The sequence below is a fragment of the Anopheles maculipalpis genome, chromosome X, assembly GCF_943734695.1.
Source record: "Anopheles maculipalpis chromosome X, idAnoMacuDA_375_x, whole genome shotgun sequence".
Taxonomy (NCBI): Eukaryota; Metazoa; Arthropoda; class Insecta; order Diptera; family Culicidae; genus Anopheles; species Anopheles maculipalpis.
Window position 1 is genome coordinate 10,599,223 of NC_064870.1, and position 15,515 is coordinate 10,614,737.

Sequence of the window (15,515 nt, forward strand, 5' to 3'; positions counted from 1 at the left end):
ATATATGGTCATTCGTCAAAAATCCTCGGGACGAGAACAAACATATTTGGGGAAGCGGCTACAAACCATGTGGATAGTGCCAAAAATTGCTGGGATATTCTGTATTGTTCCTTGGTATCGTAAATTTGTGCTGCTGCGCACTTTGCTATCAGTCTTTAGAATTGTTTTTTGAATAAATATTTTTCCTGCAGCTATTTCTTATACTAGAAATATGGCGGAGAGCCGTCATACTTAAATATAAATAAAAATATATATCTTACACTACCATGTTGAGATGTTGGAAACGAAGTACATGATAAATATTGAAAAATGTGGAAAAAATCGGTTACATACAACTCGGGATATCTGTCCTCAAATGACCTCATTTTAACAGCTCAGGTTGAAGTAGAACTTGCCTAATTTTGGCCGTTATAATGTTAACCCTTTTCTCGTTACCTTTGTTACCTAATTTCAGGCGCGAGAAGCGTGACATTCCATTCATCGTGAGCGCGTGCGTACGGGAGGTTGAACGACGCGGCATGACCGAGGTAGGCATCTATCGCGTGTCCGGTTCCGCGTCCGACGTCGCCAAGCTGAAGAAATCGTTCGAAACGAATGCGTACGAAGCGGAACAGCTTCTAAAGGAGGTCGACATCCATTCGGTCACCGGGATACTGAAGTCGTATTTGCGCGATCTGCCCGAAGCACTGTTTACCGATCAGTATTATCCGAAGTTTTTCGACGCGTTCAATCGCCATTCGAACCTGAGCGAGGGTTCCCGCATCCACGAGCTGCAGCGCATCTTTGCCGAGCTGCCGCAACCGAACAAAGCCACCATTAACCTGCTGCTGGACCATCTCATGAGGTGCGTGTTTGTGGGAGGGTTTATTTTACATATGATTATCTATTTTTTTTTGTATATTTCATAGGGTACATCAGCAAGAAATCGAAAACAAAATGTCGCTCCATAATTTGGCGATGGTATTTGGGCCGACACTATTGCGACCCGGGCCAAGCGCGACCAAGCAGAAGGATCTGCTAGAATCGAGCACGGCCGACGTGATGACGCAGGCCGGCATCCTGTACAGCTTTCTGCAGGCTCGGCTAAAGTAGTTTAGAGTGAATTGAACGCACGATCACCACGAAAGGGACGTCCAACGTCCAGAAAAAAAGTTAAATGATCGGAGGCGCAGCCAAGAACTGAACGGTTTAATTATTCCCGTTGTTTTTACAACACACACGCGTGTATATATATATATATATATATATATATATATATATATATATATATATATATATATATATATATATATATAAAATCTCCCACGAGGAGATAGACAGAGAGATAGAGATAAAAGCCTTTCCGATAATTCTTTCTCTCGCTCGCTCATAGCCGTTACGCAATGTGGTTTGATGGTTGGTGTGTTTGTTCACCTTCGCTCGCTCTCATGTTTGTTTTACTTATTTGATGATCACGAGCAAATTACACCCCCAAACGGGGTGGTTTATAAGGCATTGCCGCTACGAACAGATTTCTGTTAAGAAAACAGTTCGTGACTTTATACCTACCAAAAAAAAAAAAAAGGTTTGACGTGTGGGTGTGCGCACCCTTGTGTGTTTGTGTGTAAATAGTTTTTTTTTCTAATTATTCAATTTTTATTTTTGAAGGACGCCGATTGCAAAACAATCCCATACATTTTCTCTCTCTCTCTTTCTCTCTCTCTCTCTATTCACAATAACCTCTTTAGCTACAATACCAAAATAAAATAAAATAATCACAATCATGATGGGAAGAAAAACGGAGCAAGAATAGTATTTAAAATAAAAAAAAAATAAAAAATTCCTCCCTATATTCACGTTCAGTACTCTATCCAGGCAGCTTTTTTTCTCCTCCTTTTTATCTAAACAAAAGCCTTATCTGTTTCGATTCGTTGTTTTATAAGTTTTTTTTTTGAAGTCATTATTTTAATGTTAAGAAATGGCTAAAATTTAGCGCTGCTTACCTTTCGTGTGTTAGGTTAGTTTGTTTAAAGTTGCTTCAAAAGCAACCAATCCAATTTACAATCTATTTAGTCCGTCGTAGTGTGTATTAGTCGGAACCGCACCCGGTAAAGAAACCCTTTTATCTTTTATCTCCGGTACCGGTAGTGCCTATACGTATATGTAAGATGATTGAGACATATTGTACGAAATCACCAGCGCCTGTTTTGCGTTACATTTTTTTTTGTTTCGTTTCGTTTTCGGGTGGCAAAAAATTTAACGAGAGCGCTCACATATGGCTGATATAATGTGTATATGGATTAGGTTATTAGGATTATTGCTGCAGCAAACAGTTCTACACCAAACTGCTACCAACATCAAACGATGTTATCAAATGAACCAAAATGAAGCGTATCCTATGCGGATATAAATCCACTTTTTTTTTATTTTCCTATGTAAATTTGTAACATTTTTTTCTCTTGTGTGTTCAGTTTGTATAATCTGTAAAGTAGTACAAGCAAATTTTTGTATACAAAGGTATAGCCAGGTAGACGAATTGCTTTTAGCAACTACTTCCTTTTTTCTTCTGTTTAAAAAGGAAGAAATAGAACGCTCGCGTAGAGCAACATTCCAGGTCGAGTCAATCAGAAATGATTGTACCAACGGTTATTTTAATTTTTTTTTCGTTGCCACTCAGAAACAATCATGAGAAGACGAAAGAAGAGTAAAACGATACACACACAAACACAAACATACATGCGGGATGAGCGAAAGTGAAATAGAAAATAATGTGATCCCATTAAAATAAAGAAACCGACAACAAGAAACAAAAACCCATTAACAGAAACTGCAAACACGAAACGCAATCTTTATACAGAACGTATATATTATTATTATTATTATTATTATTATTATTATTACTTATTAAATGGGCAACTATAAATATATACATAAAACATAGTTTTATACATAGACATTATACCTACAAAACAAAAAGCCATTGATATCGCAAACAAAAATACAATAAAAACACATTCACTGGCAAAGACGAATTCGAATGAACCTCTAGTGTGTTAGTGTGTGAACGGTAGAAGGAACTACCTGGGGCAAAAACAAAATCGGAAAAAGGAGTATAAGAAAAAGGGTAAGGGAGGAAATGGAAATGTAACGAGAGAGAGAGAGAAAGAGAAAGAGAGAGAAAGAGAGATAAAGAGAGAGAAAGAGAGAGAAAGTTTAAAAAGACGCACCTACATTTAAACAGGGAACACGTTGAATTAACCTCAGCTTAATATAAAAAACAATTGAAAACAAAAGAAAAAAAAACACACACAGGTTTACCTATGATAGTATTTGTATTCTAAAACATCCAAAACAACCGGAGCAGACTTATCTGTATTGCGTCCTGCTACTCCTTCACCTCCTTGGTCTCCCGCCCGTCCTCCTTCCTCCCCAACACACCATCGTACCTCTCTTCCAGTCAGTCAGTAAATATAAATCTCGTATTTAGACACCAGTTTTTGGACAATTTTGCTCGTTGCTATGTAAAACAAAACAGGCTGCATAATATGTAAAGTAAAACCGAGTGTATTACGATAAGACTTGGCAATGATGCAAAAAAGGCAAAAAAAAGGCATTGTGGGAACATTTTTTTCCAATCTGCAGAAGAAGAAAATAAGAAACGATTTCTTGATAACTGTGTATGTGTGTGTATAGCAGAGGAAAAAGATGAAGAAAGCAGTTTAAAAGAGAAGGAACAGATGGGCAGAAAGAAAGCAAGCAAGAATTAGTGAGCTAGAACAGAAAGAAAAACCGCGAAAAAGGCAATGTCGACTAATGATTAAAAAAAAATATTATACATTATATACCGTTTTGCTAGGGGCTTATACGATAAAAACGTTGCAAAAATGAACTGTGAGTGTACACATTTGCTCCATTTCACCTGACCCACCTGTCCTGGATTCACCTTTAGTCCATTTGACCAACAAGTCAACCAAATCCCTCTCTTACCGATTTCTATTAAAGTAACATTTCTCCAAACAAGCTCAATTTTTTTCTTAAATAAATACACCAAAAATATCACTCCCAAAATGGCCAAATTTTGTGTTGATGCTATTGCTCACGCTGTGAAATGATGAAGGACAATGTAGAAGCCGGGTGGGATGGTGCATTAAATGTTGGGGAAAATGAAAATGTTAGAGCAAAAACAATTTGAAAATACAGGCACCATTTTTTCATTTCTTTCTTCATAATCAAATTAAGTAAGACACAAATAATGCATGTGTGTGGCAGTGTGTGTCTGTATGTGGCAGAAAAAAAGGATACCAGATGCGCAAAGCGCGCAAGAGAAGTTTAAGCGGAACAAAAAAGGTCTCAGTGTGTGGTTAAGGAGTAATGGCAATTTCCTAGTTTATGGAGTAAAACAAAACATTCAAGCTAAGCGATAGGTTGAAAATAGGACAACACACACACACACACACACACACACACACACACACACACACACACACACAGAGCCACACACAGAGCCACACACAGCCACAAACATGTATATAGAAGGAAAAAAAACTCTTAAGCGAAACAATAAAATAAAAACCAATTAAGCAATCTTGTTTCGTTTTCTCCACATAATAACAACTCTGCGATACAGATTGGATAAGAACCGAGGCGAGTTTGCCGAAACCACCGTTGGTCCGAAGTGTGTTACTGCGAGTTTTAGACAATTTCACTAAACGATAACAATTCGTACTCTAATGTTGGGGTATTGATGTGATTAAGATCGAGACTGATTCCGTTTTGCGACTCGACCGAGACCGAACGAGTCCGAGACCGACTGCAAGCTGGACCAACGGAAAGATGATCTTCAAGAAGTAAAAAAAAAAAATGTACATCTAAGTCCTCGTCCTACTCTTGCCAAGGAGGAAAGCCAGAAATTGCAAGAAGGACCTCCTAATACCCCATATCTAGGTATTGACTTTTGTATGTATGGACTTTTGGCCTATGGGGATAAGATTAATACTAGCTTTCTTATCACTCGCTACAAACCCTTCCCGGCCTGCTGCAGAGATCTCGACCGCGGCCTACTACGTCTCCTCTGTCCGTGTGGACAGCCTGAAAGGATTTTTTGTACAGGGTGAGTCTTCATGGTATCAGCCCACGGTAGTGCGATGGTGAGGTCTACAAGAACAAACCGGATGCAACCATCCGTCGTTGGGCGATCCGATTGCGCGAAGGAATGTCCGAGTCCGAACTCTCGCGCCAATTCTTTGTGCGTCGTCAGTTCGATTTGGAACAGATGGACAGGTTTATTTCCTGGATCGACCAGGACCAATTCCGCCTATCTTAAACCGTGTGACCAATGTTGGCGCTAGCGAACTTCATTCCTTTTTCGGCAGCAGGCCTGATACATGTACTGCAGTTGCCCTAGGTTGTACAGCTGTTGATGTATTTCACATGAAATATATTCAGTAAGAATTATATTCTTAATGTTTTAGAATATTTTATAGCAAGGAATATGGCCTGGCCGTCATTACGAAATAAAAAAAGAATATTTTATAGCAATAGTTTGGTACAAATTTACTCCACCCGTCGCGCTAGCAAGTTGTGGGCCTATAGCAAGGTGTATGTATTTGAAGGTGAATTTTAGTCCTTTGTTCGCCTTTGTTCAGAGGACATTCAAACGCATATGTTGGTGTAAAGGTTCGCATGTAAAGATGGCCTGCTGCAAAGAGCTATAGGCCTATCTCGTTAATTTTTTTTTGTAAATTGAACCATTAAAAATAAAAATGTCTCACTGTAGAATAATTTAAATTACAGTATGAACAGTAAGTTAGTGAAACTTATTTATAAATTAATCTAATGCTTAAGCTAGCTTTTGTAACACTAAACAATAATTTTTAATGATTCCTTCACTTTAATAACGATTAATTTAAATACTATTTTTATGTCCTACGCATAATCGTCACAATCTACCGTGAGCTGCCACACAGGCATGCATGATATATGTCTCGTACAATTTTTGGGCCTTTTCTAATGTTTAGCTCATGATTTAAGAATAAAGTTTATTTACTTACTGAAACTATATTAAAACTAGTTTAAATAATATTTTTTGGATTTTGAAAACCCATAGTTCAAATATTTTTAACATGTCCTACTCCTACTATTGACTCTTTAGTTTTTTTTTTATTCTTTAGCCCTTTTTAAATCGTTAATCGACTGTGGTAATCGACTGTGGTAATACTGTGGTTTCCACAGCGAGTGAGGTTCTGTACACGATTCACACTTTTCCCAGCTTTTGTTCCGAGAACTGCTTGCTAACCAGCGCTTAAAAGTTGATAAGTTTTTATCTCACCATCATGAATAGCATCGATACTCAGATAAATAGATTTCGCCAAATGCAGAAAGAAGTTCTTGCTGATTTTTTGCAATATGAGTATAGATATATCTGGCGAAACAATCGCCATCGGGTAAGTACGCGCCAATATCACTCTTTTCCAGCGTCCGTTTCTGGCACCTGATCGATTGCATTCCGTTATTGTTCGCAGGGTTTTGATGCCCGTCCAAAACGTACCTCGGAAGGTACGTTTGACTATTTAGATTGGACGTGTACCGTCCCCGGTCCGGAAGATGTAAGTAAGGATGGATACGGTAGATGAGCGGCAAACATATAATGTCCTCTTTTCTTGCTTGCTTCTAGACTCCGTGGGCAAATGGACGGTATCGGCTGAATATGCTGTTTAGACCGTGCTACCCCTTTGTACCACCAGTAGTTCGTTTTGCGCTTCCGTTCTACCATCCCAATATTGACAGAAACGGATATTTTAAAATTGATACATTGAAGGATGCGAAATGGAATGGAATACACTATACAATCAGGGACCTTCTGTACCTGATCAATGATCGTTTGGGTTCCGCTGAGATGCACAACATAAGAAATCAAGTGGCCGCTTATGATTACCAGTAAGATGCAACTTTTTTCACCTACTTTAAGCAGTTCATTGCTGATTGTGTATTTCATTTGCAGATACGACATCTTGACATACAATGGACATATCAAACTGCAAGCCCTGGCCACGCTTTGCTCCTTTCCAGGGTACGAGAATGGCAGTTTTGAAAGCGAATCGGACTGCTAGTTATCGCGTACATTATACCATTACAAACGAGGGAAGGGGTGGGGACCATCCATCTAGTGTTTCAGTTTGTGTTATTCGGCAGAGAAACGGTTTGTTACAATAAAATATTAAAAATGGTCGGAGCAACCGATGATTTGTCTTTTGTTGCTGATTTCCTTGCATTCCTATAATCACCCGATTAGAACCGTTGTCGTTGGAAGGGGAAGAGGAGGGTTGGAGACAACGTCACCTTCTCCTTGCTCCGAGAGACAGTTTGTGGCACGGTTTCACGCGAACAGGCGTTGTTTGTGTCAGTAATATGTCAGTAAAAAAAAACAACAGTGTGGTTAGGAATTACTGCACAGCACAATGACAACTCCACCGACACCGGTGCCCACTCCCGCTCCACCACCCAACATATCCTGATACTTCAGGTCAGTATCTGTCCGGTATTAGCCAGCAGCACCGATCGCCATCCCTTCAATGCGTGCCGCCGGCTGTCCGGATGTGTGTTTGTAGTAGTGTTTCGTTCGCGTTTGGCCGCATGATACTCGTTGGTGGCATCGTCCGGGTGTACCGCCGGTGACCGGGTACCGAGCGATTGTTCCAGTGTGCGGTACAGTTACGGCGCACGGTTTTGCAGATTGCGCAGGAACACATTCTTTTTGTGTTTTTGTTTTGTGTTGTAGTAATCGGCACCGTTTGCCGATCCTTGGATGGTGCGTAGTGGTCGAGGTGTGAGTTGGAGCGCTAGAAGCTACCGGGACCGTTACCACCAGTAGTAGTTGTCTCTGTTGACCGCGGCTAAGCTTCTCCAGAGGTGGATCGGGCTCGGATCTGTTCGTACCGCTCAGCCTCTGTCCACGCTGAACGCCGGATTTACCGGGCCCGTGTTGGCCAGCGGTTTTGGACTGTCTGTGACTGGTGACACTGTACCCGGATCCATCAACGGGGATGGTACTGGACATCCAGCTCGTGCTCGTAGTAAATTCCGGCGTCCGGCGGTGTCGTTGAGAACCGATTGGTACTCTTGCTAAATCGACCCAACAGTATGCAGGTTGGTCTTGGAGCGGTTGTTGGCTAAAGGATCTGTGAGTATTGAACGAAAGGGATAATGGGTGTTAGTATGTGACTTTGATGATGCTTTGCTTTTAGGGAGCTAATTTTGGAAAATCTTGGTAAGAGGTATCGAACTCAACTACGTGGTGTCAGCAAGTTTAGTAAGCCATGATATGCTCGCCATAAACACATGATCCTTAAGGTAAGTAAAAAAAGATGTTAGGTGGAATCGCGAAAGATTTAACCTTTATTTCAATTATCACCTACCCGGGTGTATATTTTGCATTTTTATTTTTCAATAATATCCAATAAAATGCTCTACTCAACCACAAGAGCGGACAAGAATGTGGGAATGAAAATTATGCCTTCAAAGATCTCGAATCTTGTGCTATCGACCAGCTTGACTGGATGCTTTTCTAGGTCGAAGTGTAACTGAAATCAAACACATTTTTCTCTTGATCCCCTCGTCATCGATGCTCACTGCTTCTGTTTTGGGTAGGAGGTGTTTTATTGGACACATTATGTAGAGAATGTAATCACACGTTACGATCAAATTGGGCAGGGAGAAAAATCGTTTCTTGTCTCGCGGTGAAAAGTGTTTTCCTCGGTACATTTTCCTCCTTATCAGTGTAGTAACAAACATAAATATTGTTGCGTTTATTGCCCAAATTTATAGGAATTTTTGACAACGTTACAATGCCCTGGACTGCGTCCAATAAGGTGGGGCTTTAGAACTTCATACTACCCACACGAGGCTATAGAAAGTACCGTGTGTCTGACGCTGCAGCTACATACTTCGGAAGCCTCGACTGATTCGAATGAACGCACGATCTCAATAGATGCCGCGGAACCAAGGTTTCAAGAAATGTTTGAAAAGGGGATCGAATAAGAAAACCTCCCGAGCTCATCGTTGTCCCAATCTGGTTTCTTAGAGGAATCCTGTGAAGAAGTGATGAGAATTCCGTTCCGATCCTATTAGGTTCGATCTCTTCCTTCAATGGAGGAACGTTCGCACCTAGATTCAAATAAAATCACAAAGTAGGTCTTTTTGCACCTGCATTTGCCGTCCATGAGAATGTTAAAACATGCACTTCAATTCTTTTTTTCTTCTGTCCTGAGCAATGCTCAAAGTGAGGACAGTGTTAACGCTTGTTCTACATGGATTATGGAAAATCAGGCGAGCCAAAGCCAAAACATTTGATTTGTATAACTTGCGGTCCCCTCCAAAAAAGGATGGTTCGTGATCTACGATATTGTCAGGTAGACGAGAAGACAAGACTGCCAATTCCTCACGGTGGTGACAAGACAGAAACGGTGATCGTTTTTATTTTTTTGTTGAAGTAGGTGCAAAGAACTTACCAGATTCATTCGGTTCCTTTCTGAACCAAAACTAGTTTTGTTCCATTCCGAAAAAAATGAACCTTCACATCATTAATACACAGTGCTAGCTACGTCCGCTTGGACAGGTATTTTGTGTGGAAAAGTTTTACTACTTGCGGTAGTAATCTATGTTGTTATGTAGGTTGATTTTTGATGCCAGATAGGCTGCAAAATACTCCTCCAACAACCTGACTGATTGGAAGAACAAATACTACGGACTACAGAAGTCGGGGGTACTAAGGCCTAGTGTCCTCCTAGACTTCCGTCTTAGAATGATACTACTTTCTAGCGATGATATAACCTGACAAGCCATTGATTGATTGACTTGTATTGCAGATAGTTAGAAACTGAATGAACTAGATAAGAGAGTTTAGAAACTGATGAAGAACTACTTCCTATTAGATTGTTTGTTAGATTGTGTTAGATTGTTTCTTCTTTACTGTAGTACTTAAGAGATTATGAGAGCTAACACGTGGGTAGACGAATCTTAGTCCTAACCACGATAATAGTCTTTTTTTGGGCAAATTTAATGTGTTTGCTCAACTTAATTGCCTTCGAGAGCAAATAAGCGCTTAAAGTGATCTACTATCTTTCGGAAGCCATTTTTACAAACTAGTTTGTGATTAGGTGTCAAATTAGACCTCTGTTTTGGCGATAACTTCATCATTGGACCTCAATTTCTTTCCAGTCTTTCCAATTTCTTTCCAGTCAGAGCGTTCTTTTCTGGTCTGCGAAAAGGAAATAGTTTGTTCGCTGTTGCTTCGTCTTTATTGATATATCGATACAAAAATTTGGCTTTATTGTAGTTTAAAAGCTTCAAACGTTATTGTTTCTGTTCGATAGTGAGCTCAGGCGGCACTCATTTTAAGTAAAGCTTTCGCATGTCCAAATGTTTGCGAACCATATGATACACAAGCTCCTTAGTTATCGCCAGAGTTTCTGCTATCTTCGTGAATGTTGTTTTGGATTTTGGATTTTCTTTTAACTTTTCCTGGCGAAACAGCATCTTGCGGGTGACCATTGCGTTCTGGCCACTTTGAAACTCACAAAACAAAAACTTCAAGTTTGTAGGTGATGGTCCAGAGTGTGGGTAAGACTTTGCTTGGTTGGTTTGAACAGCATTTTTGCCCATCAAAAAACTCAATCACACAAATCAATGATGGATTTTCGGGGCCATCTTCAGTAACTCAAACCAAATGTAGTCTGCATTGTCGGCATAGGCATAGTTCTCGTACTCTGTTTTGTATCAGAAGAAAAGGGAAGAATCAAACCAAATTTCTTACACTGAAAGTCTGTAACGGCCACAGAATAAATGTTGTAAAACATTTATTCTGTGGCCTGTCTTCCAAGGTTCCGACTATAAACTACCCGTGGCAAGCTGATGGCATCTCATGGTTGAAGTCTTTGAAGATAACGTAGGCAACGGCAGTCCATATTGTTACTGCTGCGTCCTTTCAACAAGGGTGGAATTTACGATATACAGACGAAGAAACTCGAGTTTAAAAGCAGTTCAAAGGACGTAACGATGTCATTTATCATTTCTTTAAAAACTTTACCACAATTAATTAATTTTCTTACACAAAACGCACCCCAAGTTTTCTTTAATTAGTAACAATTTTATTTCACTTTATCATAAATAATAATGTAAGGCGCAAATGTTCGAATTCGCTGTTCGCCTGTAATCCTATACCGTTAAACACAACTCCTCCCCTCACACTAAACGAACGCAAACAATTTGTTCTGATTTTGTATTTTTCGTTTATCGATACGCAATGGCTCAATACAAAAAAAAAAACTCTACACAATCTAGCTAGTTCCCCTTTTTTTCCTCGTAAACCGAGGGGTGTTTCCGTCTACAAAATATGACTATTAAACCGTATTGATCTGCGCGCGTTTTGCTTCGAATTAAAAACGAGAATCGTATTTTACATGTATTTTAATTTCTTAATTTGGCACAGATGTTGGAGAGCGTGGAGCAAACCCGATAGAGGGAAGAAAGAAAATCAAACGGAAAAGAAAAACATTTTCATATCCACTCTGCGCGTCACTCCGGACGTCGTAAAATTGACACAATACGCCTGCATCGATGGCGAGCTGTTTGCTCCACATGGTACAAGGATACACAGTATTTGGCATGTTTGATGTGTGCCCCCGGTCTCTTCACGATGATATTGTTTATACTACTAAACGCGCACAAAACTATTTGAAATAGAGCAAGCAGGCACGTTCTAGAATTCCTATTCGGTCGTCAAGGTAAGCTACACATTACGCTACAAGTGTGATTCGAGTGGCTTCCGCTTTCGAGCACGTTTTACTGCTGGGGTTGTGGGGCAGTGTGTTTTGAAAATGTATGTGTGCGTGTAAAAAGTGAAGAAAGAAGGAAGGAAAGGAGGAACAAAATGTGTGCATGTAGGTACGTGTGTATGTGTGTGTGTATATATAAATAGAAAATATTAAATAATGTTTTGGTAAATGGTTAGATATATGCAATGTAATTACATTATTTTTCATGTCATACAACGTCGTCAGTAGAACAGAAGAATGAAAACGCAAACAAATAAAAAGAAAACGCAAAACAAAAGCAAAGCAAACATGACCAATGTTAAAGCATAAGTATACGTTAAACAGCTTTTTTTTTTAATGCAGAAGATGCCTAACTAAATCGGGATGTGGTTATGTTGGTTCAGGTAAAAGCAAAGACAAACCCATCAACCATTAAACGGCTACGAATGTTAATGTCTAGCATTGCGAGGTGCATCTAGATGAAATAAGGTGTCAAAAAGAGGGAGCATCTTCTAATTCGTCTGCAGTAGTGATCCAAAAACCCAGGAACAAAAAAAAAGCCAATACAGGTGTTGCGCACGCGACAATTAGAAATAAACTTAACAGAAAATAAACAGAAATGCAGACGCAACAAACTCATCTACATTGTATGGGACGTAAAGAAAAGCCCTTGGAAGAAAGATAGACGCAAACGATTTCGTCTATATTTTAGAAGAGCGTTACGGAACCTTGAAACAACAATGTAATACGATGTAGAGAAAGAAACGGGATCATACTGCTAAAGTGTCGCATCGACAAATCTGATCTGATAACATTCTAGCATTTGACTCCAGATCCAGAGCATAAACCAGATCAGACGGATCAACGGTTACAGCATAGCCGATGTGCGATCGCTTCAACGGCCGACACCTACTACATCGTTGCATAATGTCAACATAGCCATAGGTGGTGCGCGATCGCACCGAGTACGGCTCAAGCGTAAGGCGATGCTCGACCGCATCAATGTTTACATCATAACATAAGAGCACAAGTGCAGCGGGAAACGGTGCGCGACCGTACGAGCGAGTAATCAAAACACTTGCGCGTTAGATAAATCTAACCTTCGAGGTATCGAGGTAGATAAATCTTGCCTTCTCGTCTGTAGAATCGATCAAGAGATCGAAATTAGTGTATAAGAACGAAACTGTTTGAATAAACCGAGACTTATTTCTGAAAAAAAAAACTCAATCCACAAGACTTGTAGGTCTGTGGGAGATATTTTCAGGTTCGGGTAAGTTTCCCCATTTTGCCGTCCCTCCGGATGTTGGTCCCGCACTCCAGTAGTGCCTCCCCACTCCGTCGGAAGAATTAGGAGAAGAAATTATCGGTTGTGCTTCGTCCGCGGTTAAAAACTTCTCCCTGGCAAGTCCAGGACAAAAAGTCTAACCCGCTTCGCCTCAGGAAAGTCGGTGACTTCCGTCGTCCCAACGCGTTATCAGCAGATACGCGGATCCACTGGTAGGAGCTGGCCTGGTCGAGGAACAGCCCTAAAACTAAATTAACTAACTCAACGGAATATTGTCGCCACGTGGATAGTCCCGCAAGCAAGACGTATCTGCCTTACCCCGAAAATGCCCCAGCAAAACCTTACGTGAAGGTTTCGATTATCACTTGCTAATGTTCCCCCCCCCCCCCCCCCTTCAACCCGCTTCGCGCCCATTTACTCTGACGTCACTATGGCGGGTTTCGAATCTTCCGTTTTATTTGGGGGCCGTTTTTCATCCATTTGCAGCTGTTCCTGCTTCGCATCCTCGGTTTGCTCCTTGCAGTGGTGCTCCTGCCGGCTAGCGTTCCATTTGCTCAGATCGGCCAACACCGGGACACCGAGCGCCGAGTGCATCGCATCGAACGAAAACGATACGACGGCACCGCGCTCGAGCGGTGCAACGTCGGTGGTCATCGTTGCGATGGCATCGCTCGATTTCGTCCCCGTTACGGTTTGCTTACCGGTGCGGTTCGGTGTGGCTTCCGGTTGGTTCGGTTTGGTTGGGCTGGGTGTGGTGGATGATGCGGCCGGCGCTTTCCGGTTGGCACGTGCGGGTGGGCCTGCTCCGGTTCCATCATCTACACCGGTAATATCTGCATTAGGTTGAGGGTAGTAGTAGTAGTGGTAGTGGTATTTGCAGTAGGAGTAACAGAGATAATTTGGCAAGGCGACCATTGGTTGCGTATAAAGAGAAAAAAAAACAAATACAGAGAAAAGGACACACAATGGCAAACGTTTTTTTTTCTTGTTGGTGAATGCTTTATGCAAGAGTAAGGACCTTTTTGCATGATCCTTTCTTACTTTAATGAAATTTTCGCTTTACGAAGAAGGGAAAATAAAGGTCTCTCATGCCTAAGCTCGAGAATGCATTTTATTTTAGCGCAAGAGCAATGAAATGGAAGAAGATGATATCGACAGGTGATACATATATTCCGGGCAGCAGACAGACAAGATGTGATTCCCTGTTTTGTTAGTAATCACTAACACAAACACGTAATTGAGCAAACTACCTCTTTTTTATCGGGGTTGTGAAATGGTGTCCTTGGGGCGTTTTATAAAAAAAAGTCTCCATTGAAGGTGAAACAGCTTCTCCTATCTTAAAGTATTCTGATAGAGTTAGCACCAATGAAACGATAATTAGGCAAGGACAAAACAAAACAAAAAATCGAACAGAACCTCTTTATGTAATGTAATGGGGTCAATGTTAGCAAACAATATAAAAATTAGAACGCACAATTTGCGAATGATTAATAACACATAACAAGAAAGCATGCAAACAAACAAGATGTTGACATTAAATGTTGCCTCTAAATGACCAATTTTTGCAGGCGCTCATCAAATCGTTTTACTCAAAGGCACCAATTTTTAGGTTGTAAGTCATATAATTTTTGTCCCTGAATTAAGGAGTTTTTTTTTAACGCGTCCCATGTCGGTGTGAAATATAAATTATTTGGAACTTAAAGCGATACTAGGTTTGTGTTGGGAAAAGCGAATCCCAATGGGAATCGATCTAAAAATTATTATTAGAATTTTTATTTTAAAAAATGCTTTCTACGGTTCACCATCCGTAAGGAAATCCGCAGTTCGAAGATAAAAAAATCTAATAAAAAACATTACTATTTTTTAAACCCAGTCGTTCCTCTATTCGAATCCCTTCTTCTTCTTGACTTGGCACTTTTCTGTGAATCAGTATTAGGATTATGATAAGGATTATGATTAGGTTGCTGATCTTTGGACCGTGTGCAAAAGATTTAAGCTCGCAGAACTTGTTTCAAAGTTTGAACAAAAAAAAAGTTTCAAGGACCATTTTGGTCTTCAAATGGTCCAGAGAACTGTACTGTAGACTGTATTATACAAAATATAATTTTTCCGCTGTTTTGGAAAAATTCCCTGTATTTTCCCGGTATTCCAGGATGAGTGGCCACCCTGCTTGTCAGGTCTTCACACGACAAGACATTACCGACATTACCATGACTGATTAGATGAGAGCCCAAAACGTTGGTGCTTCTGAGCGAAAACGGTTGATGCCTTTAAGCTAAAGTCCTGACTGAAGGACTTTAACGACTGAGGACAATTTAACGACAACGATTGTATGAATTCACCGAGACATGCTACAGCACAAACACGAACGACGACCGGTCAACATTTTTTGTGACATGGTTCAGGCATTGACCAACCCCCCCTCCCCCTTTCCCCCCGCA

The 15,515-nt window shown here is 40.5% G+C and overlaps 5 protein-coding genes across 6 annotated transcripts in view; 4 read left to right on the forward strand and 1 right to left on the reverse strand.

Moving 5' to 3' along the window:
* LOC126564963 (active breakpoint cluster region-related protein) overlaps window positions 1–1,096 on the forward strand; it is a 28,619-nt gene extending 27,523 nt beyond the window's left edge. Inside the window, exons 10-11 of the mRNA XM_050222131.1 lie at window positions 455–844; window positions 909–1,096. Coding sequence (XP_050078088.1) covers window positions 455–844; window positions 909–1,092 — 574 coding nt within the window. The 3' untranslated portion in view covers window positions 1,093–1,096. The remainder of the gene's footprint in view (window positions 1–454; window positions 845–908) is intronic.
* The window catches only part of LOC126563000 (rho GTPase-activating protein 190), a 149,379-nt gene extending 135,808 nt beyond the window's left edge, over window positions 1–13,571 (forward strand). For both annotated transcript variants that reach the window (XM_050219644.1, XM_050219721.1), the window contains one exon: window positions 13,561–13,571. The gene's annotated coding sequence lies outside the window, so the exon portion shown is untranslated. The remainder of the gene's footprint in view (window positions 1–13,560) is intronic.
* LOC126556789 (alpha-1B adrenergic receptor-like) overlaps window positions 1–15,515 on the forward strand; it is a 462,834-nt gene that overhangs the window by 164,265 nt on the left and 283,054 nt on the right. The window lies entirely within an intron of this gene.
* LOC126561477 (cytochrome c oxidase subunit 6A, mitochondrial) overlaps window positions 1–15,515 on the forward strand; it is a 382,637-nt gene that overhangs the window by 63,344 nt on the left and 303,778 nt on the right. The window lies entirely within an intron of this gene.
* LOC126563239 (sesquipedalian-1) overlaps window positions 13,489–15,515 on the reverse strand; it is a 228,175-nt gene continuing 226,148 nt past the window's right edge. The window contains exon 4 of the mRNA XM_050219871.1: window positions 13,489–13,892. Coding sequence (XP_050075828.1) covers window positions 13,489–13,892 — 404 coding nt within the window. The remainder of the gene's footprint in view (window positions 13,893–15,515) is intronic.